General features: G+C 47.4%; 6 protein-coding genes across 6 annotated transcripts; 4 read left to right on the forward strand and 2 right to left on the reverse strand.

Annotated features, from left to right (window-relative positions):
- Nucleotides 1-160: 160 nt before the first annotated feature.
- Nucleotides 161-2,227, forward strand: N7459_007595 (uncharacterized protein; the record flags this gene model as incomplete). Its single annotated transcript, XM_056946763.1, has 3 exons — nucleotides 161-1,259; nucleotides 1,335-1,768; nucleotides 1,820-2,227. The coding sequence occupies 3 exons, from the start codon at nucleotides 161-163 to the stop codon at nucleotides 2,225-2,227; spliced, it is 1,941 nt and encodes a 646-aa protein (XP_056798762.1).
- Nucleotides 2,228-6,292: 4,065 nt separating this feature from the next.
- Nucleotides 6,293-8,527, reverse strand: N7459_007596 (uncharacterized protein; the record flags this gene model as incomplete). The annotated part of the gene is given in 9 exon segments (XM_056946764.1): nucleotides 6,293-6,749; nucleotides 6,808-6,898; nucleotides 6,957-7,089; nucleotides 7,143-7,238; nucleotides 7,304-7,564; nucleotides 7,615-7,784; nucleotides 7,835-7,940; nucleotides 7,999-8,189; nucleotides 8,206-8,527. 9 exon segments carry the CDS (start codon nucleotides 8,525-8,527, stop codon nucleotides 6,293-6,295), a joined length of 1,827 nt encoding a protein of 608 aa, XP_056798763.1.
- Nucleotides 8,528-8,921: 394 nt separating this feature from the next.
- N7459_007597 (maleate cis-trans isomerase family protein) lies at nucleotides 8,922-9,644 on the forward strand (the record flags this gene model as incomplete). Its single annotated transcript, XM_056946765.1, has 1 exon — nucleotides 8,922-9,644. One exon carries the CDS (start codon nucleotides 8,922-8,924, stop codon nucleotides 9,642-9,644), a length of 723 nt encoding a protein of 240 aa, XP_056798764.1.
- A 279-nt stretch (nucleotides 9,645-9,923) lies between these two features.
- On the forward strand, nucleotides 9,924-12,346 carry N7459_007598 (Zn(II)2Cys6 transcription factor; the record flags this gene model as incomplete). Its single annotated transcript, XM_056946766.1, has 4 exons — nucleotides 9,924-10,729; nucleotides 10,787-11,426; nucleotides 11,527-11,989; nucleotides 12,045-12,346. 4 exons carry the CDS (start codon nucleotides 9,924-9,926, stop codon nucleotides 12,344-12,346), a joined length of 2,211 nt encoding a protein of 736 aa, XP_056798765.1.
- A 2,789-nt stretch (nucleotides 12,347-15,135) lies between these two features.
- N7459_007599 (uncharacterized protein) lies at nucleotides 15,136-15,993 on the reverse strand (the record flags this gene model as incomplete). The annotated part of the gene is made up of 2 exons (XM_056946767.1): nucleotides 15,136-15,328; nucleotides 15,392-15,993. 2 exons carry the CDS (start codon nucleotides 15,991-15,993, stop codon nucleotides 15,136-15,138), a joined length of 795 nt encoding a protein of 264 aa, XP_056798766.1.
- An 848-nt stretch (nucleotides 15,994-16,841) lies between these two features.
- On the forward strand, nucleotides 16,842-18,228 carry N7459_007600 (uncharacterized protein; the record flags this gene model as incomplete). Its single annotated transcript, XM_056946768.1, has 2 exons — nucleotides 16,842-16,844; nucleotides 16,897-18,228. 2 exons carry the CDS (start codon nucleotides 16,842-16,844, stop codon nucleotides 18,226-18,228), a joined length of 1,335 nt encoding a protein of 444 aa, XP_056798767.1.
- Between the last annotated feature and the right edge of the window lie 654 nt (nucleotides 18,229-18,882).

Here is an 18,882-nt window from a genome sequence, read left to right on the forward strand (position 1 = left end):
ACACTACCACTTCATCACTACTTCATAACTACACCTTTATTGCCACCTTCACACCTCCTGGTAACATCCTTTATCTGCTCCAACTCTTCCTTTTCTTTCTCACCCCCTGCCAACATCTTTCATCTGCTCCAACTCTTCCCCCTTCCCCCCAAAAGACAAAATGTCTACTATCACCCTTTCTAGCTCCACATCCCGTGGATCAGACTTCGAACTCGCATACGCTTCCCCGATCATCCTCAAAGCCAAGGGGGCTGATGTGGAAAGCATCAGCCGCCATGAGTCAAAGCGCTCTCAACAACGAGCGTATAGCGATGAGTCGGGAAAACTGACTAGCGATGGGCGAAAACGGCGAAGTCGCGGATCCAGCGACGACGAAGGTCAACTTACCTTTGACGGGCTCAGCAATGAGGATCTACGAGTCGGTGGCCCATACCTGTGCTCCCTGCCGGTTAAGACCATTACCATCGCAGCTGGCGACCCTCTTTATCCTATCGCTGAAGTCGATAGTCATATCATGGAGCAAGTGCACAAGACCCTTGCTCAGCACAATATGCACCGCGTCTTGCCAGCTTTGGTTAAAAGAAGATCCCACTTCAACCCCGAGAACGAACCAATCCCAACGATCTTGCTCTTAGCGACACGTCAGAAGGTCGACAACGAGTGGCTCCATATCGTCAGGGAGATTCGAGATTACTTGGTCCAAGCACACCTCCAAGAGGTGTCGGTGGAGATCGCAGACCCTGAGATCTTCAAGCCCCCGCATATTTCTCCCGTTCTCAAAACAGACCCTATCTTTGATAAGTGGGATGAGTTGTTGAATGTGATTCTTCGGGAAATCAACCTGCAGGATATAGGAGCGATCGGATGCTTTCGTCGAGGCAGGAGTACCAAAACGACCGATAATCCACCGACTGTCCTTTTCACAGTGAGTACGAAAAGCAACAAAAGCTGGAAAAGCTCTCGCGATTTTGTCGTGAAAATTCTCGACCGATTCCGACTTCCTATGGTCGCGGTGGAGTACGTGAAGGATGAGATCCATCATACTTGCTTCAGAAACAAGGGCATCGACAGGGAACTTCTCAAAGGCAAGGCCAGAATTGGCCAGAGTCTGGGTATTTCTGGAGATGACTCGTCTTCCGGGACCCTTGGGAGCTTTGTTGAGCTCCAACGTGCGAATGGTTCTTGGCAACCGTTCGCCCTCACCTGTTTCCATTGCGTGATGCCGGAGGAATATAACGCGAAGGGGGATCGTCTTGAAGGTAGGCACCCTGCACATTTGGCGTACCCATCACCAGGGTATTGTATACCACCAAAATGACTAACCGCCCTGGTAGCGATCCGGAGATGGCGCAGACATGGAGTGCGTCCAGGTGACAACATAGCCAGTCAACAACTCAAGGTCGAACACCCTAGCGAGTGGGCTATGATCGAACAGATTGAGGCTATCGACGATGGAATTGAGCGGGCTACCTCAGATCAATTTTGGAAACGCTGCCAGCGAGCAATCTCGGATGGTACTTTTCAGTTTGCGTCCCGTTCTGATACACGGCAATTCGAGTCTGAGAAGAAATACGTCACGGACCAGGAGCAGTTTCGGGAAGAAATTAGGCAGTTTCGTCGACATCATGGTCATAACTTCGGATATGTCGTTGCTGGGTCTGGGTTCAAAACGAAGAAACCGGTCCCGACGATGAACAATGCGCCATATTCGACTTCAATGGACTGGGCGCTCATGCATTTTTACCCTGGACGCAATGGCTACAACACTGTGAGAACACCTCCCTTGTCCTATGACTAGAGCTGACATTTCGAATTTTAGCTCAAAGACCATAACTTAATCCGTCAAGTCCTGCCCTCAGATCGCCAGCTCGGACATGGCAATGATCTCTTCATTGAGGAATTCCGTTCTGGACGCTCGGCCGGACGCTACAATGGGCTTAAAACCGCTCATATCCATCAAATGGTTGACAGTTTGGGCCGTTTTGCAGGGACAGAAAAGACACTCGAGCATTGCATTGTGGGGGAACCATCCAAATTCTTCTCGCAGAAAGGTGACTCGGGATCCTGTGTTTTTACGCGGGACTATTCCATGGCAGGTATGGTCTGGGCTGGCCACGTAGCACAGGATATCACTTACTTCACGCATGTTCATGACCTAGTCGAGGATATTAAGCAAGTGACTGGAGCAAGAGGTATGCGGATGTGGATCCCTGACCGACCATCTTAAGGGAGCCTAAAGTGGGAATTTTGCTCTTGGTAGCATAGCAATCGGTATTTCAGAATGTCTTAAAAGGATCTACATGCTCCCCACAAATATCACACGTAGTGGACTCTATATGATGACAGTAGGCCTAATCTTCAGAGACAGTCTTTATTTCTAAATCAGATACATACGTAGAAGGTACCGCAGGCCATTGTGAAATAATACTCATAATGCTCTAAGAACTAATTTTGCATCTTACCTACCAGAGTCCTAGAGAATTGTAGCATCTGCTAACAAACCTATCGAAGCAAAACGGTCTGCGTCGCTATCCACTCCCGCCCTCCAAATTGTTTGTCTAGCCTCAACAGAAAACCCCATCCCATGGCTAAAAGCGCTCCTTCCTCAGTCAGAATTCATGTCGTGCGATGAATTACAGTGACGGGTCCATCGAAGGTAGGGTAAGGTATACGCGGGAGAGTCATTGAGACGGGGTTATTGATATGATCCAAGAAGAACGGAGTTGGATTCTGACCGTTGGACCGATGTAACTCAGCAAGCTGATTTGCGAGTCGTTGATCTTGGGGTGGGTATCTAAAAAAGTTCCAGATTTTTGTCCTCCTGGATAAGCGAAGAAGGTAGAGGGAATAGCGAACTTTTGACGTGTGGGCTTCATAGAAGTCATATCGGTGGTTGTTGATGTCGACCACAACGTATGCATGTCGGGGATAGACATCGACCACTAGCATTCGGGTTATATGTTTCATTCCCCAATGCAAAACCAGTGGTTGAATAATTTCGGACGCTGATTCCAAATAGTGATCAGGCTGCAAGAAATCGATTGGTATGTCGGCCACGATGCGGATCGTTTCTTGATCATCGATGGATTTCATAACTTCCTGGTTGACTTCATCGATGTTCGAGGCGCTTATACTCGAGGGATTCATGTTAGAGGTGGGTGGTTGGCAAACAGTCATCAACTCAGGGGACGGAGTCATGATACAGGCGCAAAACTCGGTCAAGATAATCGAGAGCATATGTGACCTGGACCCAATAGCGGGGAGATAAGGCACTAAGGCATAAAGGCATAAATAGTGACCAGGCAAATGGGATATTGCGAAAACGTCGGGTTTTATATCTGAAGGGGCTTCCTACCTATACCACCCTACATATATAGCGAAGTCGACCAAGATTTTTGCGAGGGATTGGCGGCTACAGGCCAGTGGAGGGACATGCTCCCATTCGTTGAATTTCTGCGTAGACATACTTGGCACGGTGCCTGGACGAAACTTTGCTGATATCCATTTGTGGCCATTGCATGTACAAGGGATCTAGGCTACTTTGTGGAGGAAAACCACTGACCAAGTACCTAGCAAGGGGCTTAAAGTTTCAAAGGTTGTAACACCTGCTTTGTGACCGATCCACAGCCGCAATTTGTCGGGAGCAGCTTGCCGCCGGGGCTTGTGACAGTTAGCGCGCGCAATAATCGCGTGCATACAAGGCGAGGCTGCTTATCCAATCGTGCTTTGATCTAGAGTAAGCTTTATCCTGAATGGTAGCTTGGGCCTCCAGAGTCACACTCTAGGCCCTTTCGCTGGTTCTTCTAGGGATCGGTGATACTATGGAAGTTGTCTTCATACTCGTAGGCGGTATAGCCCGAGTCCAGTCGCAAAAAGATATAGAATATTCAGGTATGATTTATATATTACATGCGCAGTCTGTACAAGAGTATATATCTTGGGGTTGTAGCGGGAAACCAAAGAGCGTTCTCAGAGAATGGTGAAAGGGGGCTGTGTAGGGGCATTGCAAGCGCTTGATACGCGGTTGATACATAGAAGCACGCGCCGAGGTGCATAACACACGGGATGCTACGGGTAAGTGATGGATCTAAACTAGAAAGTGTAATTCACAGTCACCCTCCGATATGGTGTAGTGGTTAACATCGCCGTCTTTCACACGGCAGCCGGGGGTTCGATTCCCCCTATCGGAGACTTTCTTTTTTGCGCTCGATTTTGCTAACGGATGCCACAACCCCTACCTACCTACATACATACAGTCTGCCGGTGTTCAGAAATTTCCTCACACCGGTCAATCTGATGGCAGGATGCCCGAGGTTGTGGCCTGGTGTAGTTAGTGTATCGATAGCTCTCAGTTCGCAGGATCTTCTATCCTCCTTCCTTCTTCCCACTGCACTTCTTCTGCGTTTCTGGCCGTTTCTTCAGGACTATGCGTAGATTCGTCCCTTTTCTTCTCCTGGCTGATTAGTCTGTATCTTTCACTTGATCAGAGCCTATCGCGCCATCACAATCCACTATGGACCGCAGAATTATATACGCAACTTGCTAGATTCTATGAACTTTTTGGTGTCCCAGCGCAAGCGGATTTTTGTGTTCGCTAGATACGAGGTCTGTTCTGTGTCCACGGGTATATATATTTGCAAGGGATCCGACCTTGGAAGGACTTCTTCATCAGTATCTCGGCACTCTTATTGTCTTCAGCACCTCAAGCCGATCGATTTCTCGGAGATATTCATAGATATATCTAGTAGCTATACATACAGCAAAGAGATGTAATGTAGCATCAACTAACTTTTCTATTATTCACACACCTCTACCTGTGAGCTCGTATACCTATCACCAAACAACCTCGCTCAGTCGCTCTATCAAAGATCTTGATTATTGGTCCCTGGTCCTTAATAGTCTAATTGACTGTAAGCATGAACTCTCTCGCAGCAAATAACGCCGAAGTTGGTTTTGGTCCGACCGGGTTATGTATGGGCTTGCAAGATTGCCCATTAACTTCACGTCCCATCATACACCTCATGGCAAAACGAGAACGGCGAAACAGGTGATCCAACAAATCCATGTACTGGTTTGATCCCTGGAAATGCCTTCGACACCATAACACATTTTATGTTTGACCATTTCTATATAAGGGAATCTTTCAAAGAGAGCCCGTTCGGAATTTATCCACCTGAACTCAGAGCGTTCCACAAGGGTCTGACCAAGTGGATCAGAGCCACCATCCACGCAAAAGTTGACATTCTTAAAGACCTATTCTAACAATCCGATGTGGGGTAGTGGTTAAAATCGTCGTCTCTCACACAGCAGCCGCGGTCGATTCCCCCTATCGGATAATATCTTTCTCCCTGTCCATTCTTCCAGTGGTTGGATGCTACAACCCTCTATCTAGGTCGGGCCAATGTGCGAAGAAATTCATTAACACCAGAGGGCTAACGCCGCCCGGGCCCCAGCTGTAAGGGAGATGCACCGTAGAATACACGTAATGCGATGCGCTGAATCCGCGGTTTTAAACGACCAAGTGATTTGAATCTATCGAACAATCCTAGTTAAGGCTAAGATGATACTGGCTAGTTAGTTACTGGCTAGTTGATGCTAGTTAATGCTGGCTGGCTGGCTCAGCCATCCTATGGAATCCAGCTTGCGGATGCTTCGACCTTTGCGCGAGGTCTATTTGATATTATTATTGCTGGGGAGGAGATACAGCTCTCAAGGCCAATCTTCTGTCCGATACGGATACCTATCAATGGTGGAGCTTCCCTATTAAGTTCGCCGAACCTCCTGTTATCGGCGAGCGTCGCGCGGCTTGGCGTCCTTATCTCTAGGAAATCGCCCGATCATTACTCAATCTTTGCGGGTAAAGAACATCTTATCACGATTTCTGCGTTATTCCCCCGGGATCTCCTTGCGCGGTAGAATGGCTGTGATTGTATTGGTATACAGACATGGATGGGCAAGTCTCTCCTAAAAAGTCGGTCTATCATGGAGAAGGCATCTTCCCGTAAAAGGATTCGTGCGGGCTTTCCTTGATCGTGACTTTCCCTGAAGCGTCAAGTTCCAAACGACCCTCGCAACTTTGGCATCCATAGACCTGTTAAATACGGCGATATGCTATTTTATGGAGTACCTCGGTGATTGATTCACTTAATGAATGGTTTTTGATACGTGGGCGGACACTCAGCGGCCGATGGGTAGCAATGAGTCACAAAGCATAAAGAGGATAACCATTCTGATACTAATCAATCGTAGAAAATCTTGAAAATAGAGAAGAAATCTTTCAAGGTCGGAACAATCACTTTCCCGGGCCTGGGACTTTCTCCTGCAATAAAGCCTTCGACGGTTGCACTTGCTGTCCCTCGATGATGGTTTCTTGCAAATACTCTGGTACGACCTCATCCTCCGGGAAAAAGCCCTCCGTATATCTCATAGCCTCCCAACTATCGTCCTTTGCCCCAAGTTCTCTTGGGTAAAGCTGCACCGGCCAGATTTTGCAGCATATATAATACACCAGTGCGGCAAAAGTGGTGGAAAGGAGGAAGCCCATGTTGTAGATATGGACAGCGGCCTGTCCGATTGATCCAGGATGAAGCGCCCCGGAGACCCCGGGAATTACTAGAATGATTGCGGCGAGCCAGGCCGCGAAGGCGCGAAGGTTGAAGCCATAGGTGTAGAAGTATGGGGAGCCAGGCTCCGTGTTGTACAGAGATGGAACATGAATATTCCCCCTGCGAGTGATCCAATAGTCCACGCTGATAAAAATAAGTCAGTAATTGAACTACCTAGTAAGCGGGATAACAGGAGCCTTACATCATCACGGCGACGATTGGGCAAATGAAACATAAGTATGAATTGAGGAAAGTCAAGAAGGACGACGCGGAGTATGTCAATTTCCAAGGAACTGCGAGAAACGATTAGCCTGGGATAGATTGATGATGTATGGCAATTAGGCTACTTACCAACAGGCCATACTAAGATGAAGCAGAGTATTTGGCCACGGACAATAGTAAAGTACCGTGGGAACAAACCCGCGAGATCGCACCCGACCGGAATGGAATTACTAGTGAGATTTGTTGCAAAAGTGGCAAAGGCCTGTGAGGAGCATGTGTTAGGAAAGGCAACATGGGTGGGATCGTCTTGCATACCTGAATCCCTGCGGCAAGAAACACAACTGTTCTTGAACCTGGAGACCAGTAGTGGTCCAGAACACTCGAATAGAAGTCCCACATGTTCCAATATGCCTACTTCAAGTGTTAGAACTGATAAATCTTGCAATAGCGCTGTCTTCAGAGCCATTTTGGCTTACCTCTCCGAATTGTCTCTGCCCGGCAGCCGTGATAACCATACCGAGAAAGACCACAAGTGGCTTGCTAAGAACAAGTCCAACGGGTAGAGGCAAGGTATCACGGGGACGCGACGCGTACCTCGCCAGGTCAGGGATGTTAACCAGTGGAGGGATCACATTTGAAACAATACTGTTGATGGCTTTCATAAATGACCATCCCAGGGCTGCCCCGGACACAGTTTTAGGCCCAAGGGCTGCAATGTCGGCTCCATGACTCGTAACCTGAAAACATTTCAGTCGCTGTCCCCGACCAAGGCCTAGAGAATTCTTACCAATGCCCAGATCATTGTGGCAAACATCCCGATCGGTGCGATAATTGATTTTGCCATGAACACTTTTGACATCTTGCTTGGGTGGATAAAGGCGAATGGGAACTGGAGGAGCCAGAGGATCAGAAACGCAACAAGTTTGCCGGAGGTAATACCGGCTGTCTCAGGGAGATCTGGAACTTGACGTTAGCTCTGGATCTAGCAAGCAAGCGGGCATTCATACGATTAGGAAGGTCGGTCCATTTGTGGCCAAATACGCAACGGAGCATGACGTTCACAAAATAGCTGGCGTACAAGGTCTGTATAGCCATATAGAGGATGGCGACGATCTGTCAACTGAAGTTAGAAGTGGGTTCTGGACCCGGAGAAGAATACTCCGACATACACATCGAATGAAGACAAAAACCAGAGACCCATAGATACCGGAGGATAGCCGGACAAAAGTTGGGTATCCCAGATGGTACCTATGAAGCGATGGATTAGATCAATGAGTGCTGTGGTTGAAGGATATATCACGCACCAGGCAGCCCCTCGAGAGTTCAGCCAAAGGAGACCACCCACCAGAAAAGAAACGATGACTGGCTAGTTAACGACCGCGATCATGGGACAGGGAATGAGGAGGCTCACAGGAAGCTATCAGGATAATCCACCAGTTCAACCCTATGGCGTAGAGACTAGCGCCCACATTATATGTCGTCGGAGAAAAGGCGATGCTGAATTGGAAGGCGAAGAATGACCAAGTAGACCATACTCGTTGCCAAGGAGGAGTGGGATCCAAATCCTTATTTGACCACGCGCCGAATATTCCAGCATCTTCGCTGTCTTCCCTGTTCTCAATGCGAATCGACTCCAAGAGGGTCTGAGGGTTTGAAAAGACTGCCTTTGCGCTTGCGACGCGCTGTTGTGCTTGCGACATGTCGCCCAGTGTGTTCAGTCCAAAGAGCGCGAAAAGAATTCTAGCGAAGGAAGCGATTTCAACAGCCTTTAGTAATTCCAGAGTATCTCTCGCAGATCCCTCTGCTATACGATCGTCATGATAGCAGCGCTCATTCGCGACCAGATGTTTGGGTCAACGGCGATAAAATGGTCATGTCTACCAATTGAAACGACGGAGCTGATAAGGTTGGCCGAAGCAACTTCCCCGAATCAAGTTGATCGGGCGATAAAAGACACGAAACACAGGGTTTATCTGCCTCGATCCCGGGGCGCGTCTGACGCTGTTCGTTTTTTTTTTTCCTTCTCCTTGTTCCCCGACAAATGGATACAAGAAAGACCTACTCCTGGTGAAGAGGGATTCCCATTCCTCCGCAATGGCCAAACGCATCCGTCTCGGCATCCTCACCCCTTCCTCCAACACCAGCCTTGAACCTCTATCGCAGGCGATTGTCTCACAAATTTCCAATGTCTCTGTTCATTTCTCTCGCTTCCCAGTCCTGAAAATCAGCCTCGATCAAGACGCACTTCAGCAATTCCAGAATGAGACAATCTTGGCCGCAGCAAGACTGCTGGCTGACGCCAACGTCGATATCATCGGGTGGAGCGGCACCTCATCAGGCTGGCTAGGCTTTCAAGCGGACGAAGACCTTTGCAAGCTCATTCACACCGAGACGGGTATTCCTGCTACAACGTCCGTGTTGGCGTTGAACAAGGCTATCAAGGCACTTTCCGTCACCGAATTAGGATTGGTGACTCCGTACATGGACAATGTGCAGTCTGCCATCATAAAGACCTACGAGACTATTGGGGTCAATTGCAGCAAAGAAAGGCACCTTCGTTTGTCGAAGAATAGCTCGTTCGCGGACGTCGAGGAACTCACTCTGGATGAGATGGTGGCTGACGTGGCGAGCAACAATCCACAGGCCATTTCAACTTTCTGTACGAATCTACGCGCTGCGCAGAGAGTGGAGTACTGGGAAAAGACGCACAACGTAATTGTGCTGGATACAGTATCTACGGTCATCTGGGACATGATGGTGATGTGCCAGATGGACCCGGCGGTTATTCAGAGATGGGGACGGCTGTTCCAATTGTGAAGCTAGTAAATCTCATCTGGCATTTTATAACTCTGGGTGGTCAATTTACTGATTTCCATTGCACTGCTCAAGTTCGGGAATTGTAGATGATAAGGGTTGAGATTGCCCGCTCGGCTTATCAGCCCGCTGATTGTGAGTGTAATCTCGAACCACAAGCCTCTCTCTCTCTTAGTCGAAGCTTCCGAGGTCGCAATCGCAGGTGGATATCTTTATCTTACTCTTCCCGCCACGGCCGATCAGTTCACCCATTCAACTTACGCTACTACTATCACTACTACTATGGAGCGTCCAACTCCAGTTGGACGCCCATATCGATCTAAGGTCAATCGGCCGTGCGATCGTTGCCGCGCTAGGAAGACAGCGTGTGTTCTTCCAAAAGGCCCACCATGCAAGAGCTGCTTTCATGCCGACAAAGAATGCACCTTCAATCTGCGCCCCACGCCCAACCACCGAAGTACACGTACGGAAAGACAAGGCATCATTGCCCAGGAAGCTCAAAACCTGGAGAGATCGACGTTGCCAGTCAGCCCTAGGAGTACCCAGTCGTGCGTAGAGCCACTGGACCAAACAGGGAGAAAGCTCTACTACGATCGAATCCAAAGCTGGGCAACTCGGGGTTCTCAGAATGAGGAGCAACATCTTCCTGCCGACCTTGTCAGTCACGCTGTCTCAAATGAAGTGCTAGATGTTTATACCCCCAGTCCAGACCCGGGGCTATCACAGCAACTTGGATTCATTGGCGATAATACTAACCCACATCGAGTACAACGGGTTCGGTCTCTGGATTTGATTGAAGGCTCGATTGCACAATTTTATGGAATGTCCGCCGAATCCGATCCCTGGCTGCTTCGACACTGTCGATACGATGAATATGGCATGCGCAGTGTTAATCGGACTCACTATCGAAACGTGGGTGGCGTCCCAGTTGAAGGGCTGGTGCCGGTTCATTTCCTCGAGGTTGAGGAAAACCTCCTGCGTCCGGCAACTTCATCGTTGGATACCCGTATTCTAGGGGACTTGGAAAGTGACCAGGCTCAACTGAATGATATCGTTTCACCTGCACATGGCATACGGCTACTGGCGCTGTGAGTGGTACCTGGGACTAGGTGAACGAAAGGAAGGGAGACTCATCTCATGAATAGATTTCTCCGATTCGTGTTCCCATCAATCCCGATCATCTCTCGGTCTCAACTGGGCATTAATTCATCGGTATCCGTCGCTGTTCTAAAGCGAATTCCTGTCCATCTTCTCGCGGCAATATATGCCTCAGCCATGCCATTTACAGTCTACGATGCTGTGCTTTGTGTATCTGCAGCATATGAGGAGCCGCTTTCTGATCGTTTGTGGCGTCTCGCTCACAAGCTCATCATCCAGGAGACTCACACACCAAATCTGGCAGTTTTACAGGCTTCATTACTGTATCTTCAACAGTTTCCATCTGGAGGCCAGAGCGCCCTCCCCGATGGGCCCTTCATATGGTCATTTCTGGGATCAACGGTGGCCCTGGCTGTCTCGCTTGGTCTTCATCTCGAGCCTCGACCGTGGGGAATTCCAGTATGGGAGAAGCGGCTACGAAGGAGACTGTGGTGGGCAGTCTACCTGGAGGACAAATGGCGAAGCTTACTGACTGGACGACCTTCATTCATTCATCACGAGGAGTTCGACGTTTCTGAGCTTGGTTCCAGTGATTTCATTCGAGATGAAGCTCAAGGTGACGGCCATACTCATCCAGACCAGAATTGTCAGCCACTCTTCTGCTACGCCACAGGTTTAGCTCGGATCGTCGACAACCTCCACCAAACATTCTAGTATGGCCAGGTCCTCTCTTTTATCTTTCTCCACTAACAGGTTCTCGTTGTACAGCACTCTCAAAGCATCTCAGAGGCTCTCAGACGAGTTCCGCACCTCTATCGACGCAGCTCGGCCAATCCGCGCACAGCTCCAGAATTGGTATTCGTCACTTCCTGATAGTCTACGGCTCAACCGTGGCTCAGCACCCAGGAGAAATACCATCTCCAGCCGGGAGCAAGGTATCGCAGATCTTCATTTCTCATATTTGGTGGTGGAAATGTTTCTCTATCGCGGTATTCTCCGTCCCCTCGCCCAATCCCCCCCGCCGCCCCCAATAGCCGACGACACGAGCCCAAGACCGATCAACTCCACCTGGTCCATTGAAGAACTGACATTTGACGGCCATGGATTCGATCAACTTCCCTCTTTGAACTTCATGGAACTTGGCCAGGCCGAGGAGGCTACCCTGAACGCGGCGGAGAAATGCGCCGCCATAATCGTCAATTTTGTTGGTACCTTGCTCTCCCAGGATTTTGGAACATTTTGGCACCCCTGTAAGTATTATCGTGGATTGAAGCCCAGCAGACTCCTGACGCGTTTTCCTGTCAGGGAATCGAACATGCTTCGCTGCGGTATCGAATTTCGTGACTCTGCTCCTTGTCCAAGCACCCACCAAGCAGCATGCATTCCAGTCGAAGAATCTACTACATCTGTGGTCGAATACCTTGCGTTGTCAGCATCGGAGCCACGAAGGATTAATGAATCTAGGTCTGATACGACTGGATACGCTTCAGATTAACGGCCTAGAGAGTAACTTCATTCTCCCGAAACATGTAGCTGAATTATTGATGAACAGTCAATACCAGTCGTCCGGGTTCGACCTCGATATTCCAGCGACGACAAATATATAGGCATAAGGTTATTATAAAATTATTCAAAAGTATTCGAGCCCTTCGAATAATCAGCCTGCGGTTTCTGAAATTGGATGGAGGAGGAGTAATAGTCTAGGGAATCTGCTCGTTTTCGACGCCAAATGATTATCAAAGTATACACTGACCTGGGGCCCTGGAGAATAAAGAGGACGCGGCCAATTGGAATTAAGAAGCCCGTGTTGCTATTCCGCCCAATCTGCCAACCCTTTTGGGGCGTATGCCTAATCAAAACATACGGGAAGCCCTGGAATAAACTATAAGGTCCTATATACCATATAGCCATTCCGATATACTACCACCCATAAGAGCGCAAATTGATAAGTCTAGAATAGATAAGCGTATTCACAGTCGCCCTCCAATATGGTATAGCTCGAGGTGACAACAAAAGGCCACAGTTTTGAGTGGTCTTTTGAGGGGGGATGGGGGTCTTTTCACCTAGCATTTATCATACTATAATAAAATGCACTTATTCGATCCAAAGATTTCATTGTTTGTATTAGATCCCTATCATTAAATTGTAGGCTTACGTATAGGAAATTCTCTTAGTAGGTTACTATACTTACAGAGAAGAGAGTTATAAAATAGAAAATGTGGTGTTCACTGCCAGTAAAAGCATATAAAAAGCATATAAAAGGACAAAACCAAAAAAATATATAGCAGGAGAGATAGGGGGGAGAGGGATGAGGGGAAGAAGAGAGTATTAGAAGCTTTGAATATCCCATATTTCAGTCTAAAGTAAGGAACACTTCCTAATAACTCTGATATAGTGTAAGTCAGGGTAACGGCGAAAACAGTACAATAATATATAGTGTTTTCCACAAAATAATAGTGTTTCCGCCTAGGCACTTTATTTGCCTTCATAGGTGGTGGATATAACGTCTAGTAGTATAGCTTTGGTTGCAAAATCCTTTTCTGTTTATTGTTAATTTTCTTTTCTCACTTTTTCACACTAAAATAAATCTTAGTCTTTATAACCTTGGAATCTTACCTAGGTAGAGAAGTTACTTATTATGGAGCGAAGCGGAGTATACTATATAGATAGTTCAATAGAAGTTCTTCCTAAGGTCATAGCTATTTTTTTTTTAAAGAAAAAAACAAAAAGAAAAGACGTCAGCACTAGGGTTCGACTAGGATCACAAATAAACTAGATCTCGAAAGGGTTTTCAAGTCTAGCGTTTTAACCACTTAACCATACTGACAATGGTTACCCAATTTCTGCTTACAAAATGATAATACAGTTAGAAGTAACACTGGGGAAGACCCGGGCTTCTTACATATATATATAGATGGTTCACTTGGCTTTATGTTTACTTGATTTGCATTCTTTCTACTTTATTAGTAGAACCCCCTTCTTATTCCCTCACCACCCCGTCCTCCATCTTCGCTAAATGTCACACTTTCCATACCTATCCGATATGGTATAATTGGGTGTACCGACGGAGAGACCATGATTCTGCATGGTGTTGTGCTGGGAAAACTGTGGAGTTTCTGCGCAGGCAAGAACAAAAGCTGGTTATCCCCTCGTCCGTCCCAGGAGGCACAATTAGCGCGGTATTATTGGTGTATTATATCAACCAATCCACCACAAGACTGAGATCTACTAATATATGATTGGATATTAGCGCTCCACTAGCTGCTAAGTCATCAACGCGTGGTTTTTTGAGCGCGACAATATTGCCTACTAACCTCCTAACCTACTAACCTTTAAAGTTACTAGTTATGGCTACTAAGCGTAAGCTTGACGATATTACCGCTGAATTACCCCCTCGGGAAGCACTAGATACGCAAATACAGCTGTTATTCCCATCTTCTTTTCCTCCACGACTCTAGCTACCTAGTGGGGTCGATATCAAGAGTCTATATGTGCTTTTCTGATCTGGTTGTAGAGAGTGTGGTAATGTAGTATTATATATAAAAGGGCAATGTTGGGATGAATTTTATAACTAGTTGGTTCTGATTATTAATTACACTAATCCTGATTACCGAGATATTACAGAGTACAGCTAATAATAACGCGGTATTATATATATACTAGTAATCGCGCTAATTGTGCCTCCTGGGACGGATGAGGGGATACCCTGCAGGTCACGGTTCCTCCCTCTGATTGGTCAAGGTTTTGCTGCCGAAAAACGATCTCCAATTTATAACAAAGAAGACAAAATAATCCCTAAACCCCTGTCCAAGACCTATAGGCTATATAAATGGGCCATGTTAAGGTGTAGCGGTGGCAGCTAAGATAGGAAAGCCCCACCCAGCAGAGGAAATCAAGTATGTAGAGTAACCTAGGTACGTAGTAGAGCACCGGGGCAGAGAACACTCAACAAGAAGATAAATATCCAACACACCACATTACAGGGAGAGAAAGCGCTTTGGTCGATGAATCTCGCTAAGGAAGGACTAAAAACACGCTGAAAAAACACACCGAAGCAATATATCAAGTGAGGTGGAAGAATCTAGCTATAAACAAAGAGGGAGGTTAGGTAACCCCATCACGCATACTAACTAGCATACAGGCAATAGTAGTTACCTAAATGTGCCCATCAAGGGGATTTAGAGTAACACTGGCGCTGCTCTAACTCAGCTGCCATGATAGAATACACATCAAGATCAGAACAAAACCAAGCAAGCAAGACAGAAAAACAGAAAATCGTGCACATATGAACGATTAACCAACTCGCAGCAGGGACGTCGAAAATGATCATCTCACGAATGGCAGTTTGCCATGTCATGCATTATCTGGCCGCGTCCATCTGAAACGTTTATCTTCTTCAACGTCTGCCCTGGCGCTCTCTTTGTCTTTCCCAAGCCGCTAAATGATGATCCAGATACTCCTGGCTGTCCCTGAAGCTTTTAGCAGAGTCACTTTGGCTGGTCACTTGTTTCGTATGTCTCCTGATTGCATCGCGGCTCTCGTAGGCCTGTGGGTACTTTTGCTCGAATCCCACGCGACCTTGTACAGCTCTGTTGTTATGTTAATTTTGTTAATTTCCTGTGATAATCCTGTTTTAGAAGGGGTTTTCTTACAGGTTTGCCATATACCGGCCAGAGGTGGCAACCTCCCTCGCTTCCAAAATAGCGTCACGTTGGGAATCCTCAGGGAAATGCTTTCTCCCTATCTGGATGTTCTTGGCAGCACCGACTTTCTCTGACATCCAGCCATGGCCCTCTGATGGGTCTTTGTAGGCCTTATAGTCAGCTCTTGTGCGCGCTGTGTAGGGCACTGGACGTTTCTCGTAGGGATCGCTATAATGATGCTCCATTCTAGACTGGTGAATAGAATGGGCTCGGCCATGGGTCTCTGGTCGAGCAGCCACAGAGCGCTCCGGTTTATACGGATCCCAAACTTCTCTCGAACCTCGGGCATCCCAGAGTTCTTCCTGGGCCGGGCCCTTTTCGAAATGTGGGCCGTGATATGGCTTTGGTGGAGGTGAATTGCGGGCATATCTCGACGACCGGGTGTCGTACTTTGGCTCGGAGGACGAATAGTGATTTCCAGGGCCATAGGATCGCCCTGGTATACGTTCGTCGGCCAGGGATAAATTGGCAAAATCGCTAAAGACGTAGCGGTCGTCCTCAGACCCGCGAGATGGCGCTTTACCCTTGACGTTGATACGGCGCATTGGCATTTTGTGACAGTGGAAGTGATTTGGCACAGAGGTAAAATGCACGAATAGGATAATGAAATCAGTGGAGAGGATGGTTCGCGAAGTTCTGAGATACACGAGAAAATGAAGAATATCGAGGATACTATATAGCCCTCTCTCATGAGTTGTCGCCGACCAAGACCTTCTCTTCCCTCCCTGCAGGGGCATGAAACGATCAGTTCCTGGAGTGAAAAGCGAGACGCCCAGGTGTTGTCGATGACCATGTTATCCCCGTCCTGCTGCAGGAGATTCTAGTCGAGTACTACCATGCCCGCTACAGGCAGGGCCTTGGCGTATTACCAGATAAGGCTCCTTGCTGCACGGGGAAACAAGATAAAACATAACAAAAGCGCCAGGATCTTTATTTGGATACTCGAAATAGTGAACGGTTGGGCCGAAAGCTTGACGATAGGCTAAAAAGCCACCAGAACATAAAACCAGCGGCAAAGGGTACTTTGACGCACGGATCAGTTTCATATGGGCGGTTGTGGTCTTTCCTTACAACTGATTTTGGCCCCTATAGATCGTCATAGTTTTTGTTGACCAGAAATCGTGTGATTGGAGTGCGGGGCAAGCATCGCCGGCGCTCTCAGGCACCCACCACATTGATTGGACAACAATCTCCTATTTGTATCCGCGCGGTTTTTCATCACACAGCTAGTCAATTATTATTAGCAACGTTTCAATGTTCTTGTTTCTTTTTTGGTTTCGAGGTTACATTGTTGAGCCTTATGTAAGGCTGACCAGGCGCTTCAGCTCTCAGAGGGAATGATATTTCCACTTCGTCAACCCCTCATTTTTTTTTCCCTCCAACAACCTTTTGCTGCAGCATGGTGAGTCCAAAGCCCCAATTCCAGTAGCGTGAACCTGACGATTTTTGTGCAGGCTGAACCGACCCTTGAGAATCTCCCCACTGAGCTTAAAATTCTCATTTTATTCCGAGTGCCGGATCACGACACCCTCAAATCTCTCGTGCTTGCATCACCCAAATACCACCATGCATACCTTGCGGTTAGACAGGAATTGCTTGAATACCTTGTCCATCAACAATACTCTGGATTTCTCGATCTGGCGGAAGCACTTACTGTTGTGCGGTCTCAAGGGCTGTATTTTAGCTCATACAAGGAAAGCGCGATTTCCTTGCTGGATTGCTGGCGCCGCAGAAATGAGACTCATAGTCTTGGCCAAGCCTTACGCAAACCCGACGGCCTAGAGGAAGTCATAAAGCTCCTCCATTTTCACAAACTTCTAAGCTTCTTTCTCGAGGACTATTCGATCAACGCACCACGCCCCCCATGGATTCAACTGGCACAGTGGAAAAATGAATATCTGCCATTGGGTTTCTCGCCTTTAGAAACACGCCGTTTCCTTAGGGCATTATGTCGATTCCAACTCCTACACAATATCTTTGGGGACCAAATCGAGTGTGAACACGATTATGATGAAATCCCCAATTGTGATAAACACCCTGATTGTGATAAACACGGGGTCAGACCGATCTGGCAACTAGGGGAATTCAATGGAAGAAGAGGCCCCTCGAGAATGAACAATACTTGGCTTTGTGGTCTAGAGGCATATCGGTTGTTCTATGGCATAATGCCCCCTTGGGAATATGAAGAGATGGGCTGTGTGTTTGGCTACCTTGTTTCCAAAATCAAGCCTATCTCTAAGGAGATTGCAGACGACTTACGACAACTCATCAAAAACACACCGTGTGAGTTCTTTTGCGATATTATTCCTAGGGAGCAGCGGCCGCCTGTTTGCGAAATTGAGATAGAAAGTGACCTTGATCATTTTAACAAACACTTTAAGGGCCTAGCGGGGCTAGGACCAGAATTTTTATATCGCGTTCTCCATATGGATCGGCTATCACGACGCAATACTGTTTGCAACAACACCAGGGGCTTCTGGCCGGGGCCATTTATTGGACTTCAAATGGGGCTCTCGTGGGACAAACGGTTTCCATTCATAGATCCAATGGATCGCCTTGAGTTTTCCCAAAATTTTGAACAGTTCTGGTCGGCTTTATCGCCTCTTGAACAGCCCAGTGTTGGTTGGAAAAAAGCGTGGCTGGTGCCCCACAACGAAGGCGATAGTTTTGAGGATTCCTTGAATTACAATCGAGCTCATGAAAAGGACTGGGAATGGTGTTACGCTCTCTGGGATGAGAGGAGATTGCAGGAGTGGCGGGCGCCGTTGTTAGAAGATGGTGTTTAACCTGGTAAAGCTTCCAGATGTCTTTCCAAGGTTTGAAATGGAGTATTTGACTGCGCTGAATGCACTTCCAACATACTGTATATATTCAGTCCATGGATGTTTTACTCCTCCCTCGAGTCACAAATCGGCTCATTCAATGTTCCAGGAAGAGCGCCCGCAACTATCAAACTTATCTTTCCCGTTCTCTAGGCTTCAAAGATACATTACGTCAAAGATTTTAAAGCAGATATCTTAAATAACAGCCGAGAGCGTTCTATTCTCCTTTACTCATTAAGAGCGGACATATATTATCTAGGCAAAAGCTATATTTTACAATTATTAGATCAGTTTAAGTATAAGGGGCCCAATAGCGTTTACCTTTATCTTGTGTTCCCTATTATAATATCAGATAGTAAGGCGATAACTGTTTAGGAAAAGCTACGTTACTTAGATGTAAACTAGAAAGCGTTATTCGTCACCCTCCGATATGGTGTAGTGGCTAACATCGCCGTCTCTCACACGGCAGCCGGGGGTTCGATTCCCCCTATCGGAGTATATTCCATTTTTTCGCGGTTATTCGGCGCAACTGTTTTCCTTCTCCCTTTTTTTTATAAATTATAGTGGTTGCTCTCTATAGGAAAAATCCCACAAGTGCCATTGTGTCGTCCTGAGGTG

Source organism: Penicillium hispanicum, assembly GCF_028827665.1.
Source record: "Penicillium hispanicum strain IBT 35686 chromosome Unknown utg000006l_segment0_segment0, whole genome shotgun sequence".
In the NCBI taxonomy this organism is placed as follows: domain Eukaryota; kingdom Fungi; phylum Ascomycota; class Eurotiomycetes; order Eurotiales; family Aspergillaceae; genus Penicillium; species Penicillium hispanicum.